The sequence below is a fragment of the Pseudopipra pipra genome, chromosome 21 (assembly GCF_036250125.1).
Source record: "Pseudopipra pipra isolate bDixPip1 chromosome 21, bDixPip1.hap1, whole genome shotgun sequence".
Lineage (NCBI taxonomy): Eukaryota > Metazoa > Chordata > Aves > Passeriformes > Pipridae > Pseudopipra > Pseudopipra pipra.
Window position 1 is genome coordinate 3,889,555 of NC_087569.1, and position 17,756 is coordinate 3,907,310.

The 17,756-nt window shown below is 45.5% G+C and overlaps 1 protein-coding gene across 5 annotated transcripts in view; it reads right to left on the reverse strand.

The window, feature by feature from the left end:
- Positions 1 to 1,794: 1,794 nt before the first annotated feature.
- The window catches only part of SPNS3 (SPNS lysolipid transporter 3, sphingosine-1-phosphate (putative)), a 41,404-nt gene continuing 25,442 nt past the window's right edge, over positions 1,795 to 17,756 (reverse strand). For 3 of the 5 annotated variants that reach the window (XM_064677744.1, XM_064677743.1, XM_064677740.1), the window contains 3 exons: positions 15,893 to 16,082; positions 11,418 to 11,483; positions 2,674 to 5,358 (listed from right to left, as the gene is read on the reverse strand). In XM_064677744.1, the coding sequence (XP_064533814.1) occupies positions 5,086 to 5,358; positions 11,418 to 11,483; positions 15,893 to 16,082 (529 nt within the window). In that variant the 3' untranslated portion in view covers positions 2,674 to 5,085. The other 2 variants (XM_064677741.1, XM_064677742.1) reach the window with 2 other exon arrangements.

Genomic DNA, 17,756 nt, shown 5'->3' on the forward strand with positions numbered 1-17,756 from the left:
GCAGCTTCCAGCAGCAGCTCTTTCCAATGTAGACAAAGCAGCAAATTTAATAACTTTTTTAATCCCTCTGTTTTTCTCTTACTTGTACTTAGTTGGAAACATAGAAAACAACAGGTATTTCAGCTGATACCTTAAGAGAACTTCAGTTCCTTCACTGTCCATGTGCCAGGACTCTATGGCTTTCCCTACTCCAAGTTTTTTGGTGGCATGAAAGGAGTGTAATGTCTGAAATAGCTGCAGTTCACCACAGCCTCCTCCAGCACTAAGTTCACCCCTCAGTGCAGAATTTGGTGCCACCTGCTAAGAAGCAAATTCAAGACATGCAGAAAACGTGATGAAATTCTCCTCCTTTTACAAATCCTAGTGAGGTTCCATCGTTAAGACAGAGGGCCAGAACCCAAGTGGGTGTTGGTCCTGCTAAAATTCAGCAAAAAAAATAACAAAAAATTGCCAAATGCCCTTAAATTACAAAGAAAAGAGAGAGGCATTTGAAAAGATGGAATTGAACTAGTCAGAGTGATCCTGCTCATTTCTAGGCTTTCAGGGAGGAGAGGAGAGTAGGAGTAGGAAGGAGTTTGTCCTGGACTCCGTGTACCATTTCCAGAACAGCATTTGGCATCTCTTGCTCATATGTCAAATCCGTGCCTGCACAGTGGGCAGATACAGCTCCTGGTTAATTTTTTATTAGAAGAATTTAATGCTGACTTAACAAAAGTGATAAACAGCTCATCTGTTTCCAGGGCAAATCCTGAGCATAGCAATAGGGAAGCACTGTGGAGCTGCTGCAATCCTGCCATGCCTGAAGCTCTTAGACCTCTACAAGCTGTTGCTTTCACATCCAAGAGCAAAAATCCCTTGTGGGACAAATTTCCAAAAGGTCAGTGGTGTAATGACCATGGCTGGCTTTCACAACCAGAAAAAGTTGCTCAGTCTTTCAGAACACCAACTTTTATTTTAGAGACAATTATCACACTCTTACTGGGTTTCACAAAAAGCTTCTCTGTTATTTCCCACAATGGTCACCCTTCACTACCTGAGTCTAAGTCAGATTTCAGAACAGATTTTTTAAAAATGAGGTAGACAGAAGGAGAAACAAAAACCTGCAGTTGCTGAATTATGGTATTTATAGTGACATTAGACATTCACAGCCATTACAGGAATGTTGTGCTTTATGATCCTTATGATTTACTGGGAGAATCAGGCAAGATTCATAACACTTTGCAATTCACTTGCCAATATCTTCCTCAGGCTTTGGCTTTAAGGTGCTGCTGGAAACTACATTGTGACAAACAATGAAAGTTGGCCCCACTGATCATGTATCTGGCATGATATTGAGACAGCACATACCATATCTCAAATCCTCTGCACTTGAGAGACAGGAGCTCAAATAGACAGTTCTGTTTAAGTGGTTTTTCAGCTTCTGTTCCCTCCTGAGAGGAGATACTTACCCAAGGCCTGAGGATATGCTGAAGAGCCTCAAAGGATTAGGAAGAGATCATTAACACATTACACATAAAATGATCACGACCCCCTCCTCTTGAACCTGACACTGACTTTGTACTGTCTATATTTTGCAAATTCTACAGACAAATCTCATCCTGCTGAGAACTCATAGGCCTCCCTCCCTAATCTCCAGGAGACATTGTGCCTCCAAAGCTCCTGCCTTGTTGGGGTCAGCAGTGGTGCCAGTGACAGCTCCATAAAACACCTCCTGGAGCTCCCCAGCCCCACGGAGTCCTCGGGCCTGGCTGCAGATGGGGGAGGGTTGCCATATGCCAATGCAGTAGCAATTTTTGACTCACAGTCAAAAGCATCCAAAAAAAGTCAGTGTGCAGGATTTTCTGCCATATGGAGGAATTGTGATTTGGCCTTTTCTCCAGCTGTATCTCATTAAGCAAAAAGGAAAGAAAAAGGGGAGGATGGTCTTTTCTTCTGTGCAAATCTCGCCCCAGAGTTCATCTTCCTCTGAGGGACAGTTCTTTGCTGGTACCTGGAAAACCAAGTCAGAGCAGAAGGAGGCTGTAAGAACCCAGGGGACTGAGGATGTGTTCTGTCCAATTCAACAGGTTTACTTCAGGTCTTTTACACTTTGAACATGAACTTCCCTGGGAAGAGGGAAAAGTGCTACAGAGAGCCAGGACTGGTTCTACAGGGCTGAGAAAGACCAGAGCAGCAGAAGAACCTCCTGCTCCCTGCAGTCTGCACTGGTGCACTACAGTAAAGGATGTTATTTCCTCCAGGCACTGCAGCATTTTGCAGATGTCACTACCAGCACTTCCCTGGCCCTTGTGAGCTCTGGGGTCTGTTTTGCTCGACATGGGAGGTTTATTCAATCTGAGACTTTGCTGGGATTTTGCCTTTATCTTTTTTATAGAAAGTAAGGTGGCATTACCACAACACAGATACTGGTGGTTCAGATCCCATACCATGGCTGGTGTCCACACAGGAAAGCCACCAGCTCTGAGTCTAGAAGTTATACAGACATACAGACACCTCAGGGCCTTTCTGCTTCTCTCCGATCTCCCTCGATGTACAGAGATGTCAGGAGGAAAAAGGCTCCTCCAAAGGCCCCCACGAAGGCACAGATGGCAAAGCTGCTCTGGATGCTCCGGAAGCTGCTCTGGAAGGACGGAGCACCCCGGGCCTGCAGGGCGTTGGAGATCTGGGGAGGGAACAAGGCTGCATTAATTGGGATAACACCCCTTCCTCCCCTGGTTTAACAGCCTGGTCACAGTGTGGGCCTGGGAAGGATCAGACAGGCACAGCAGGATGAGAGGCTGCTGCCTGGGTTTGCCAAGCACACCTGTGCTGCCCTGCTCTCCAGCTTCCTCTGCTCGAGGAATCTCATGTTCTTCATCCCTTCAGTGCCCCCACTCACAGGAGTGGGAAATACATTTTACCATTTCCTAGCCCATCTCCAGACAGCCAGCACAGCACAGGCATTTGGGAATGACCTTTAGCATTTCTTGGTGCTGTTCAATAACTTTATACCTCCCTGACTGGACAGAAACAGGGGGTTAACAGCAATACAGGCACAAGCAGCAACACTCATTAGAAAGGGAAGAGCTGGAGATTAATTACAGATAAGAGTGGGGGCTGCTTTTGAGCCAAAAGGCATTTGAGGAGCCATGGAGTGACACAGTGAGGAGCTGGGAGAAGAAGATACCAGGCAGCTGCTTTTTGCACTGGTGGGAGGATGAAGTTGTAAAGGTTATGAATGATACACATGAATTTTATTTTTGCAGACAGAAAGAAAAGCTGATTTCAAGAAACTCAATAAGATTCAACACTCAAGGAACTTGAAATCTCTTCTTAGCATAAACAAAAAGATAAATGTTAAAAGCAGTCATTTTTATTCCCACATTTGTTCTCAATAGTTAGAATGCACCGTGTGATTTGAAATGCACAAATATGAGACTCTTCAACCTTTTTTGGGTTTTATATGATTATTTATGACACTTTAGGCAGATAAGAGCAAGATAAACTCTAAATGGGCACCTAGAGACTACAGCAAGCATCATGGCCACAATACAAACCTAATGCATTTAATGTTAAGATGCTTAGTGAAAAATTTCTGGAGCGTAGAGGGAAGAAAAACAGACTCTGAAAAAGACTATTCCCTGATTATTCAGCCAGATTTTAAGCTAAAGGGTTGGCTGAAGCAGGTTATAAAACAACAGCAGAATGTGAAAGCAGATTCAGTGTTTAACCAGCAGCAGTCCTGGGCAGTGTTGGTGTTTGGGCTCACAGAAGCATTCCAGAAGAAATGAGGTGCTCATTGCACACCATCCCACCTGGACACAGAGCACTTTTATTCCTGGGTTTGTTTCTCTGTTCTGTATGAAGTTGCAAGGTTACCTGAGGTTAATCTCATCTGGATAAGCTTTATTTGCCTTCACACTCCTGGGTGAGCTGTTGTTTAAGGTGCCTGTCTGCAGGTCCTGCACGGGGTGACACAGCACCGCCAGCACGAGGCCTCAGAGGACACGTGGGGGGTAGAGGCACAAACAGCTTCACCTTTCAGGCAGGAAGCTTAAACAATTGGTCAAAGGAGAAGGCACAAGAGGTATTTCAGCTTTTGGGGTTCCTCCCGTTGCTGCATCCCATGTCAGCCATTGTCCCTGACACAGGGGTGTTGGGTGTTCTGTTCCCACACACAAACAGCCACATCAGTGGGAGGGCAGGGCTTTCCTAAGACACAGGAATGAGCAAAGTGGTCTCTTCATTTGCCAAAAAAAGAGGCTGAGCAGGAGGAATCCCTCAGTGAGAGAGGGTGTCTTCTCTGCCAGACAGATTACACAGCTGAAACTCTGGTTTTCATCCAATTGAGGACAAGGGGAAGCTCGTGTGTGGTTGGAGCAGCAGCTGTGCCTGCAGGAACAGCTCCCTGGGGCACTGCTGGCCCTGTCTAACCCTGCCACTGTTAACAGGGGACAAAGCACCAACAGAGGGTCCTGAGGTGAACTTTAAATAAACTCCCATACAAAGAAAACTTTAAAGCAACAACAAGGACTCACTCTCTCTCCCATGTCCAGTAAAGCAGAAAAATCAAAGTGGGTGATTGGTGTGTGCAGAGCTGCTGTGTCCTAAATCACAAAGAATGAGGGAAGGAAATGACACTGACAGGTACAATCCACTGGAACTGAAACTAATGAACTGCACAGAGAAAAGAGGACTTGGCTGCTTTGTCCAGAAGCACCTCAGATCAGGTAAATGTAGGCAGGGCAGAGAAATCAGGTCTCAAGGAATATGAAAGTCAAGGTTAAGGTGCTTTGAGACCAGAGCTTTAAAGGCCAAGTAGTATCTAAAGGCAAAATTGCATCACTTTTGTTCTGATTTCCAAGAGACCATCAACTTTGAGATTTTGAGTCTTGGCTTTTAAATGCATTTGATTAATTTCCATGAAACTCCTCACAAGAACAGAAAGTGCTTAAATCCAAGTACAATACCCATGACATTGTGTTTGCAAAAACGTGTACCTTCAAAAATATGTGGGTTTTCACATTTCAAATCAAAATAGATTTCTACACACTGCATGGATAGGATTATATTCTATATAGGATTATATTCTACCCACCTGCAGTGTCACAGGATCAGGGGTTTCATGCAGGTAAAAAATAACGTCTGTGTTCTAGAACCAGTATGAGCAATATAAGTAATTTGTAGTGTTGGACCAGGTAGTCCAAAACTACAGTTCTGTGTTTCAGTTTGTGGCAGTTTTCCCCTAAGGAAGGCTCCAGAAGCAGGGAGTTCACTTACAGCCCCGATGAGGTACGGGCTGCCTGCATCCCCCAGCAGGTGGCTCAGCAGGATCTGCAGGGCGATGGCCGTGGACTGGCGCCTCGGGGTCACCACGTACTGCAACAAAACAGAGAGAGCCTCAGCAGTGGCAGCTGCTTCTGGGACATCCCAGAGACATTGAGGCACTAACTTTTCTATTTTATATTACAAGTTTGGAGACACAGAAGTTCTTCTGGGCAAAAGAGTACATTGCACGTTTTGATGAGGGAAGAAAACTTTCAGGGAAGGAAGACACGGGAGGGAACGACAACAAAGTAACTAAACCAGGACTCCCCTTACTACACAGATTCATTTGGCCATGCAACTATCAGAAGCCTCCAGCCAGGTATTCCTTGCAGTCAGAATGATTTGCTAATAAGGATATTGAGCACTGACAGCCCGTGGAAAAGTCTCTTGTGACCTGTGTCAGCAGGTCTGGTCTGGAGTGCTGGGGGGCCTCTGGGGGACCTGGAGCCCGAAGGAGCTGCTGTGGCTGTACAGGGTGTCAGCTGGGACCTCACAGACCACAGGTCTCACCCAACCTGTGAGACCAGAAGGTGGCTGGTGGTGCTGTGATGGCGCTGCCTGTAACTGGGTATCACCTGAGATCACTGGATATCAACACTTCCAAATGATTTTGCTTGTGAGTGCACACAGTTTAAATAGCAAGTTGGAGACTTGTGCACATCCAGGACACAGCAAAGCATCACAGAGATTAGAACCATTTTGTCAAATAAAATATAGTAATTTGGGGGTAATAAGGGCTTTGTGCCTGTGCTACTGAAGATCAACTGTGCCTGAAGAAGTACAGCATGATTCCATATAATTTGTGTCTCTTTCAATAATGCATTTACACAAAATGCATTCACAGTCAGAATGAGACAGAAGCAATTTCAAACCTTCATACCTTTGTTTCCCAACCACTTGCTCATAGCAGAGAAAAAATGCTTAATATTCTCCCAGTCCTCTATCCCATAACTTGTTTTTGTTTTGAAGGTGATCTAAACATCTCTAAGTGTGTCTCAAACACAAATTAACAGGGTGATTGGTGTTTTATCAGGAGGCAAACTCAAGGTATATAACCTATATACTGGCCCTGTAGCTGCCTTCAAGGAAACATTAACATGATGGGTAAATTGGGTTTAAAATTAAGAAAAGATCCTGCTCTCACATTTAATTTAGAGTTTCGGTCCCGCTTATTCCATATTGCAGCCAGTTTCAGTAAAGAACCAGGAACACTGGCAGTGCCCCTCTTAGCCAAAAATGGCCTCAACCTTGGTTACACAAATCACTCCTAACCAGCCCCTCTGCACCCAGTAGGAGAGCTCTGTGCAGTGCAGCTGGATTGGAAGGCACAACCTCCTTCCTTCCTTTGGGCACATGCAGCTCCCTTGTATCCCTCCCTGTTCCCAGTCCCTCCAAAGTAGACATTTCTAACCATGGATGGAACATTTATTTTTCATTGGGAATACTTAGATAGAGTGCTTCAACGATAATCAATATTAAACCAGGGATGTGTTGGACATCTCTTCAGAGTTACAGAAAACCCCTCTGATGCCATGTTGCCACGACACTGCACCCAGTCCTGGGCCAGCAAGAGCAGAGTCGTGTGAGATTGGCTGCTCTGAAACCCCTGTCACCCATGGGATGAAGGAAGAGTCCCCAGCTCCTCCTCACTGAGGCCATAGCACACTCTGGCCTAACTGAGGGTGTGCAGTCTCCTCATGCTTTGTTTTCTCTTGGAACACTCCTGGAGTACCAGATGAGCATCTGCATTTTGGGAACAGGCTCTTGTGCAGAGAGAGATAAAGGAACTACAGTAGAAAACTCTGAGCTTGGGAAGCTCAGACAGACCAGGTTCTGACAGACTGTACAGCACTGGAGACTTTTAGGTCTTGGCTCTCCAAGGATACCATGTCATCTGTCCTACACTCAGATTTCTTTTACAGGCTGTGTTTGAGGAATGGAAATCAGACATTGTTATGCACTTACTGTATCGTGGGCATTGCAAGCACGAGAGAAGCTAAATGGGCTCTGTCTCTCCCAGTGCCCTGCACCACCTCCTTACCACATTTCTTTAATATCCCATATCTCTAACTACAACAGACAGGTGGAATAAAGCTGTAACAAGAAAAATAGAAGGATGGCATGTTTCCTGTAGTTTAGAGGGTCATACAAACTCTGCCTGTGCTGTCACTCAGGTTCTTCTGCGCAATGGAAACCAAGAGCTCCAGGCACTGTGGGATTCACTGGGAAAAGAAGAAACAAAAGATGCCCCCACAGAGGGACTCTGAAGTAGCCACAGCCTCCTGCCCAGCCACAGGGACTGCCCAGGGCCCCACTCCCTGGCAGTGATGCTGGTGACATCCTGCACCCCCCCTCTCCCAGGAGATCCCAGCCCAGAGGCCTGGACAGGGAAGCCCCAGACAGGTAGTTTGCAAAGCCTGTGGTGCTGTGTCTGGGGGTTCCAGAGACCCTCCTGCACACGCTGTCACTGAGCTGTCAGCTGAAAGAGCAGATGGAACAGAGGCTGGGGAACACTCCTGCACCTCCCAGGGCACTTCCAAAGGCAGGAATGTGTTGGTTGCCTTCCAAAGGCCCATACAGGCTTCCAGCTCCAGCATCTCTTATGCTATTAGCTGCCACAACCCTAAAAGACAGAGTCCTGTCACCTCACAGAGGACAAACATGTTTCATAAGGGACACTCCAGGTACAGCCTCCCAGTAAAGCAGCAGGGCAGCTCCAGCCCCTCTCCACGTGCACATTAGCACTGGAGTTGTCCAGCTGAGTTTCTGTGTTTACACTGAGCAGGAGGACAGAGGTGGCTCCATGCACTGCATCCTGATGCACAGCCACAAAGCAAGGAAGTCCTTATCATTCAGCCAGCATCTCCCTTTGTCTTCACCTCCACAGGTCGCAGGATAAATGAATTTCTAGCTACATTGTCTGGCTAGTAGTGCCATGTGGGAAGAAAGAAAAGTCATTTTCGTGGCAAAATAAGAACATACATTAGCAAATCCAGCTACATTGTCAGAACTCCTACCAGTTCATGTGGGAAACAAGGCAAAAAGAGGAATTACTGCTGTTATCTGTGGTACCCTTCAGTCACTGCAACAGCAGAAATACAGCAAACCTGTGGGGTTCCAGCAGGACAAAACCCAACTCCTGGATAAAATTGCCACTAAATGAGCAGATACCCACAAATTCAGCTCAGTTCCATCATTTCTCTGATAAAATGATTAATATTTAGAATTCAAGAGATCCAACCCAAAGCACATTCCTGGTAATCCACTGGATGTCTGCTCCCAGGGGGACACACCACCACAGAGCTCAGCCAAACTTGTCACCTCCCCACTTGTTGCCAGTCGATGCAACGTTGCTGGTACCTAACCCCAAAATATTCTAAAGTAAATGCAGTGAGGGGTGTTGGTCACCTGAGAGACAAGAATCTCCTTCTCTTCTGGATTTAAATGGATCCAGGATATGCAGTGGCACTCCCCACAGACTTCCTGCAGGCTGGGATGTGATGCAGCATTCCCTGAGCAAACTGAGACTGGAATGATGGAACTGAACCAAAGCCCAGCTCCTTCCAGGATTTGCAGTTTGGGTTCAGGGAGGAATTGAAGGAATGAGCTGACAGTAACCATCTGCCTCACTTTCCTCATCATACATCACCAGTACCTCACTCAGTGTCACCTGCCTCTTTAACAGTGACAGAGGACAGAATTAAAATGCAGATGGAGGAGTTCAGAGAAAAGTAAATTGAGAAACTTGAAAAAATCCCTCAGTGGTGCCTCAACTGATGTAAAAAGAATGGTAATTGTAATAATACTTGGTTCTGGTACAAAACCCCAGTGATTTCAAAATAAACTGAAACAGAAGCTAATAAAAGTTGTCAGTTTGGAGCAGTGATAGTTTTTCTGCACCTGTTCTCTGCTGCAAGGCTCCAGCTCTTTTCTCATAGGATAATTGTTTCTGACCATTCTGTGAGAGTCAAAGAAGCAGCAAAACCCTTTTGCTGCTGGCTGAGATTTTAAGCAGGCAGCCATTTCCCTAATGCTGACTGCATTAGTTATTCTTTAATGAAAATTCCAGAGTGCAGAAAACTGACACGGAGGGAGCAGCACCAGGAAAGAGAACATAATGCACAGTCAGTGTCAGAAGGGCTTTGCTGGAGATCCATGAAATGTAAGGAGTTCCTTTCCTTCATCTCAATCAGAATGTAAAGAAAGGCTCTTCAACTATAAAATATGTGGATAAACAGGCTCATGTCAAGGCAAGGTCACAGCAGTGGAAGGAGAGTTCTGTGGTGCTTCACAGCTGGGCCCTTTGGTCACTGCACAGGGCTCAGCATTTGGCCATTCTGTCACATCCTTTCACACAGAACACTGTAATAGAGATATTTTTATCTCTGCTCAGCTGTTTAGTTAGGTGGAAGAGATACTAAGCAAGTTGTATCTGAGCAACTCAGACCATGGTGCCATCACTCCCTGGTGGAAACTTTGGGTTCCTCACAAGCTCATAGGCACCTGTGCTCCAGGGGAGGCACAGCCTGCAAGGTTCCTTTGCTGTCCTAAACTCTTGGGAACTGCTGCTGTGTTGTGCTACACATGAATGCATTCACTGTGGTTCTTAAATGAAAGATTTATTATGACAGCAGGGTTTGCAGCAGCAACCTGCAAATAGGTTTGAGCTCCCTCAGAATGAAACACTTTGACATCAAACGGGGAACACGGGACTCCTGCTTGGGAAGAAACAGTCAGAGATGTCTGTGCTGCTGTGCCCTTGGCTTGGTGCCTTCTCTCACTTGTCCTGGTGGCTTCACACCATTTCCCCACTTTCAGTACCAGCTGCAGCAGCCTGTTGCCTGGACCACACTTCAATCCCACATCAATCCCTGTCTCTCAGGGAGCTTCCTGCTTGGAATGTTTGGGTTGCAGTCACACCCACCAGCACAGGGGTCCCAAAGTGGCAAGGATTGGTCTCTTGTGTGACCCAGCACTCCACCCTTTGTAGAAAAGGACTGTGTCAATTGAAATGTTCTGTCTTGTGCCCATGGGGAGCAACAGAAGAACTGTCAATCATTTAATTAAGTCTGGCTCTGGTACTTAAATCAGTTTTCTGCAGTCTCATTACTAGAAGTGAACAAGGTAGATCATTTCCTTGCCTATTTGACTAATTGACAGTATTCAACTTGTTCATACTATGCATTTAATTAAAAAGTCATATAAACTACTTGATAAGACTGTGATAATCTCTCTAATTCAGTGTTAATAACAACATCTGTCCCAGGTTTTACACAGACACTGATCAGTTACTGTGAAGCTACAGCATAAATGAAAGATTGCCAAATTTTTCCTTTGAGTAAAAACTCAAGTGTGTTAAAAAATTACTGACTAAAACCCTTTGAAATGATAAAAAAAACAAGCTGCTCATTGAAACCTAGACTAACAGTGCCACGAGATGTGTGCTTTTCACATCACTGCTTCCTAAAGAAATTCTGACGGCAGAATCCAAATGAAATCATGCACTGCCCTTCCTTGGGCTTGTGGTGTCAGCCCTGGGATCCCTGAGATCCTCGTGACCATCACTGCTGGCCTGGCCCTTTGGCACCATAGCACCACTCAGGAATTGGACTTGCTGGAATTCATCTGCACTGTGTTCTGGATTAAAACAACCTGTTCATAGTTCACAGACTGTTGACTTTCCCTCATTTGGATCATGTTTTTAAACCTTTGGAGCACAAATAGAAAACCTGATTATAGACACAAAATGACCTGTTTCTGGTGCAGACCATTTTCTGGCAGACACCCAACAACACAGAGCTGTACAGAAACCCAAACTGCTCTGGGAACAAGCAGCACTAGAGAGTTCCATGTGCAGGAGCTCCATCCAAGCCAGGACATCTCCTTTCCAGGCTCACAATAACTTGGATGACTGCACCACCACACCTCTATTGCCAGTGGCATCCTTGCCCAGCAGTGATTCCATCCCCAGTGTGAGCAGGGTACCAATAAGGGGATTGTTGATAGGAGTTCATTCATTTCTTCCCAGAAAGTCACCAAGATGCAGCCTTAGGAACAACATTATGTCAAGAAAAAACTTGAAATAAGGAAGTAGATGCCTGAGCACTTACCAGCAGTATGTCTGTCACAACAGCCCAGTTCACAGATAAAAACAGTTCTCCAAATGCAATAAAAATCTGCAGGAGAGAAGAAAGCAGTGACTGTCCACAGTGCATGGTCCTTCTTTGGTGTAAGGATGAAGGCAGGCTCACTGACTGTGCCTGTGGGAGAGCTGTCCTACACACCCATTTATTTATAAATTGAACATCTCTGTCTGTGCTTACAAACACTAATTTCATCTTAAAAGTGGGGAAAGGAACCAGAGAAGGTGTGTGGGGTTTGTGTCACAAATCCTCAGCAGAAGAGTCAAAATAGGAAACACACACCCCTCTCCTGATGAACTGCTGAACCCAGGAAGAGGAAAGCAAGACCCTGGGAAGAGAAACTTTCAGCACAGGTTTGAAAAATTATCAAAGATGTCCCTGTGCAAATGAAGCACCTCTGTGCTAATACAAGTAGTCTTAAAGGCTCTTTCAGAGAGAGAACTTCCAAAATGAAATGGACTCCAAGGAACAGGCAGCCTCGAAGCCTTGGTGCCCTGTGGGAATTCCCTAATCCATCACAGATGGAGACCCAGCCATCAGGAAAAGGGGTAGGGCCCCCAACAGTTCTTACAGCTGTGGGCTCAGAGAATATTAACCCTCTCAGCCAGCCCTGGACACAGATTGGAGCAGCCTGCCCAGGCTAAGTGAGGCTTTAGGAGAGCAGTAAAGCTACACTGTCAAGGTGGAGCAGTGCTAGAAGGCAGAGTCTATTTAGGACACAGGCCACAAAGTCAGATGGCACCTGGGAAATAAAATCCATGGTTACAACAGGCCTTCTGCTCAGTAAGGCCTTGGTCAAGATGTTTTAGCTGGTCTAGGAAAGGCACAGTGGCAAATGCCCAGATGTTTTTGGAGGGGTGGCTGATGTTCTCCTAAGGAGAACCAGACCTGTTGCACATCTTCCTGCCTCCTCTGCGGTTCTGGTCTGTTCTGCTCATGTGTTTTCTTCTTCAAACCAGTTTGGACAAAAAGTTCCTTGAAGAACTGAGATACTTAATATAGACCATTATCCGGATATCTTTCTCTTCACAACACTTTATACAGGTTTCCTAATTTGCAGCTGAATCCATTCCCTCACACATAGTTGCTTTTCCTTAAGTTGTAACAAATATCAGTCATTTCACATACTCCTTGAATATGTGTTAGTCTTGGATCTATGCATCCTACTGTCCAAGTCTGCCCACTGACACAACCTTGGCAGGCTTTGCCCTCACAAGAGATAGAGTGCAACTGTTGTTCTCCAGTTCAGGACTGTTGCAATATCACTGCTCCAGCCTTAGCTGGAAAGCAAGTGAAACATCTACATTAGAGAACTCTGGGCAAACACAAAATGTGGTTGTTAACATGGGGAGCAAAATCATACAGCTCAGCTTTTTACCAAGACACTTGGCAATAAGGACTGGTTGTGAAATCTTGCACTCCCCAGAAAATATTAGCCCTTCATCCCTTTATTTCAAGGTAAAATTCTCTGAAGTAGATCTGCTGGAAGATCCAAATTCATCAAGCAATAGTGGTATGAACTTACCTAACTTCTGTCAGTGGTGCCATGGGTAGCAAGAGATAGTACAGATTAAAGGGAAATAGGAAGGAGATAAAGAGCAAAGAGATTTATTTAGATCCTGGCTGATACTTTAAATATAACAAGATGCAAATCCAACAGTTAGAGCAGAAGGTTCTGAAGGCTTCCAAACTGTTCCTAGATATCACCAATGGAATAAATGACTCCCTGCCTTCATACATCAAATGAGAGATTGATCTATCTCCCTTATAGGAATCTTGTGATGTTTAGCACTTCTAAAGTGCAATTTCCAGTTTTTCTTTCTCTTCATGCTTTTTCCAAGTTATTTAGTCTGTACAAGCCCTCAGAACAAGAGCATGTCATGGCCAGTGCAAGAAAAGTAGAATTCATCTTTAGGAAATAAGTTATGCTGTCAACCTGGAGATCAAAGGACTGGAAATAAATGAAAAACTAACCTTGATAAGAAAATGTGATATTCAGTGGCTAAGGCCTCATACTCCACAGAGTAATAAATTCAAACAGAATTGTCTTAATGTTAGAGACAGAACTCTGTTAGATTTTCTTTTCTTTCCTAAGGTCTTGTGTGGATTGCAGATGTAGGGTCACCTCCTCACCTCCTGGGGTTCAGCCATGACTTTCCCAAGCACCTGCACTGCAGTGAGCACAGGGCTTTCAGCTGCTTTTGGAGACAGAGCAGATGGAGACAGAGCCTCTCTGAAGTCAAGAGCTGGGGATCCAGAGGGAGGAGAGCAATCTCACAGCATTTCAGCCCATCTACCCCAACAGAAACCCTGGCAGTCAGCCTTGCCATAGTCCCACATTAACTTGAGAATTCTTGTGCTTTGAAACATTTCTTCCAGCTTTGGCCACAGCCTTGTTCCCCTTCATGATCCCCCCCAGTGCCCTACAGACACCTCTGTCATTGCTTGTGTCCTTTCTTGCTGCAGGGGCTCCCACATGGTGAAGCAGAGACAGGTTGTGCCTGAGGGACAGGGACTGGAAAACCATTTCCTGCTCCTGTCCTGCACAAATGGAAGATGTGGTTCAGTGGGGCCTTCAGATGAGAAGCAGCAGCTGCCAGGGCACTGCAGTTCTGCCAGCAGTGAGCCTGGTGCCACCCTCCTTAGGGAGGCACAGAGGGGCAGGGCTGGGCCAGAGGAGGGGATGCTCAGGCAGTGCAACAAGTACCAGGGGAATCAGGTGCTGACACAACCTACAATTTATTCCCCCTGCCCAGTGCTGGAAGACCTGCACAGAGCACATCAAACAAAAGACAAAATGGCAAAGCCTGTCATTAAAAAACTACCTGGTCTGCCCTTTGGAAGAAACTTAAAGAACACAGTTATCCATAGCCCAGTTTGGAATTTCCTCCCGGATAACACCCTGCTGGAAGACACAGTGCTGTTTGTGAGGAGAGAAACATTTAAACTTTCATCAGTCCTTACAGAGCTCCTTTATCAGGAACTGTAGTGACAGGACAAGGGGGAATGACTTCACACTGACATAGAGTAGGTTTAGATGGGATATTGGGAAGAAATTCTTCCCTGGGAGGGTGGTGAGGCCCTGGCACAGGTTGCCCAGAGAAGCTGTGGCTGCCCCATCCCTGGAAGTGTCCAAGGCCAGGTGGGACAGAGCTTGGAGCAACCTGGGCTAGTGGAAGGTGTCCCTGCCCATGGCAGGGGGGTAGAGTGAGATGATCTTTAAGGTCCCTCCCAACCCAAAGCATTCTGGGATTCTTCAATTCTAACAAAAGGTATATTTTGGTAATTCAAACCCAGTATGTTGGTTCACTCGTCGAACACAGACTGGCAAATGAAACTGTTGTCCTCCAGATTTAATGACAAAAAAGAGAACTGAAGAACAAGCTAAGAGTGGGGCTGTGTGGGAACCTGAGAGACAGAAAAAGAAAAGGGCTAATACTTTGGCACTCAGATCTCCACTCCTGAATCCAAAAATAATCTTCAGTTTCACATTTTGCTTTGTGTTCACACACTCAGACATGCAAATCCACTTGTTTTTCTTTTGGTGTAAAGGTGTTTTTCCACAGGAATACCCATTCCTGAGGAGTCAAAAGGAAAACCTCTTTGAACAAGTGTTATTCTTAGAAGCAAAAAACCTGCAAAAGCAGCCTTTTGCAGAGAACTGTTGATTACTGTAATTAACTTTACTTGGATCCTCTTATTTATGTTAATCATGGTGATTTTGGCTGTGGAGTCACAGGAAAAAACCTTGGAGTCTTTCCCTAGCTGTTACCAGATTATAGTTGAAATAAGGTTTACATTCAGTTCCCTCTCACAGGGAGTTTTTGGAACTATTCATCATTCCTGGTAGGTTTCTGTTTTTCCCTTTGCTAAGAACAGAATTTAAGTGATTTATACTTCAGTTTGCTTTGCCAAAAGCTTGACTTTGAAGATCAGCTGGTGATCTGGGACTTTGAAGATGATGGCTCAATTATTCTTAGCAAGAACTCTGTGTATTGTACAGCCCCAACTACACCAATCTTTAAGGATTCAGAAAGCAAAAATAAATAAGAATACTAAATTAGCTGCATAGCATTAATAATTAACATAAGATTGAGACTTGCTTTGACTACATTTTTGGAGAAGGGACAAGCTTCATGCAGCTAGTTACACAGGCTTACTGTTCTCTTCTTCAGTGCACTCTGCAGGTCCCGAGGCCCAGTTTGCAGTGCTCTGCCTGCCCTTTGTCCTGGAACAAGGAATGCCCAACGTGGATCCCACTGGACAGGCCACAGGCAGCATTGGAGCACCGTTCCCAGTTCTTACCTGGTCACTTTATAAGTCATTGAAACCTCCTAATGGTCTAAAAGACTGCAGAGAATTCTGCAAAAGCCACCCCTTGCCTCCTCCCCCTTCCCGTTCTCCCCAGGACACCAAGGGACATGTTGCTGATTGTCACTTACAAAGGTGGAAAGGATGCTGGTCTGGGCCAGCATGAGAGCTGTGTAGAGGCACAGGGCAGAGCTGAACATGCTGGTGGCACAGATCAGAGGATCAGCTTTGTTGTACATCTTCCTTAATCTCCTCGCGGCCTCTGCCCCGGCGACGACCCCCACGATTCCTGTCCCGACGGTGATGCCTCCGAAGATCAGGCTGGTGACAAAGCAAAGGATTCAGCTGAGCATGGTGCTGTAGAGAAAGGAATGGTGTCAGCTCATAGCTGGAGTTTCAGAGGAATCTTTAATGGGGAACTTGAATTTCATTCCATTTGATGTAACCCTCCCACTCCTTGTAAATGGATGTGCTGCCAAGCCTCTGTGGAAGGTGAGTGTCCTGGGAAGCAGATATTTTCCCATTTCCACAGCAGGTGTTATGTACCCAGGCTCAAGGAGGACCGTGCCCTGTAGGACCTGGCTTGGACATGCAGTGATGTGGAGGAGACCCAGTCATCTTGGTTACCCTGTGAACCAATCTACTCAGTCATCCCTGAAACACAGATGGAGTAACTCTGTATCACAATCTGCTGTCTTGGAAGGGATCCTAGCACGTGGAATGATCTACATCTAAATTATAACCCTCTGGTTAGCACAGCTGAGATGAGTCACTTCTCTGACTCTGGGAAACACCTACCACTTCCCAGAGGAGTTCAAAGAATACTGAATAGTTAACTGTGCCAGGTCCACAGAGCATTTTCTGAATGCAGAATGTCCAGCCCCACTCAGCTTTGTGTGTCTGCAAATGCAAATGTGTTCTTCAGGAATCCCAACTTCATGCTTTAAAGGAACATGTCTGAACAGCTTAGAAGATTCAGCTTCCAGAGGGACTGTGTGTGCTTTTCTTTCTGTCCCAAATGAGATCCCAATGACAGAGCAACCAAAGACCAGTGGTGCTGATTGTTTAATGCATCACAGTTCTCCGAAGGCAAACAGGGACAGGACCAATGTATTCTGAGCACAAGTGCTCCTGAATATTTCAGTGTTACCTGGTAAGTTCTGTACATTTTCCTGAGCTTTCTCTAACTGCAAAGCAAAGTAACCAGCTGGGATAGGATCTGTTCCTTTAAACTGCAGTGCATCCACTTTTTATTTTCTTTCTGGCTGATTAGGAAGGACTGAATTATTCTACAAGGAAAAAAGAAAGTATTTCTATGCAAGATAACAAACTTTTAGCATATTTGTAGTCTCCCTGCAAGTTCTTCAGAATTCTGATTCATCACTCACTACAGCTTGATAGTGACAGTAGAGATTGTCACTAGGCAGAGTAACTATCTTAGAGATTTGTTCAGGAGAGAAAAGTTCCAAGGTGACATTAGCTGATTGAAGCATTCATGGAATTGTGTTTAGAATATTCATGTGTTGTAAACTGCAGTTGAAATAAACCTGGAGCTGGAACAAAAGAGAGCAGCCAAAACTAAATCCAAGCACAGTTCAGTTGACTGGGAGTAGGAAAGTACAGAAGCTGAGTCCTGGGGAAAGGCTCCTATGGGATCTTTTAGGGTCTGAAAATGCTCCCTTATCTGTCTGATCTGTTCCAAAGCGTCTGCACAAAGACCTGAAAAAACCCCTATTTATCTACCTTGAAAGGACTGAGACCTGAGTCAGCTGTGATGGCGTTTGAGTTTGTGTTTCCAGGGAGTCTGTGACACAGCCCTGATCCTTAAACAAAGCCTGCAACTGCTGAACAGCCAGAGGGGATCCTCAAAGTATCCCTGGGCAGGTCCTGGAATGTGCAGCTCAGTTCCTCCAGCACCATCAGCTACAGGTCTGACACTGTTGTTTATATTCTGTTTCTTTACATCCCCCTGGAATAAGAGTCTAAACCCAGCCT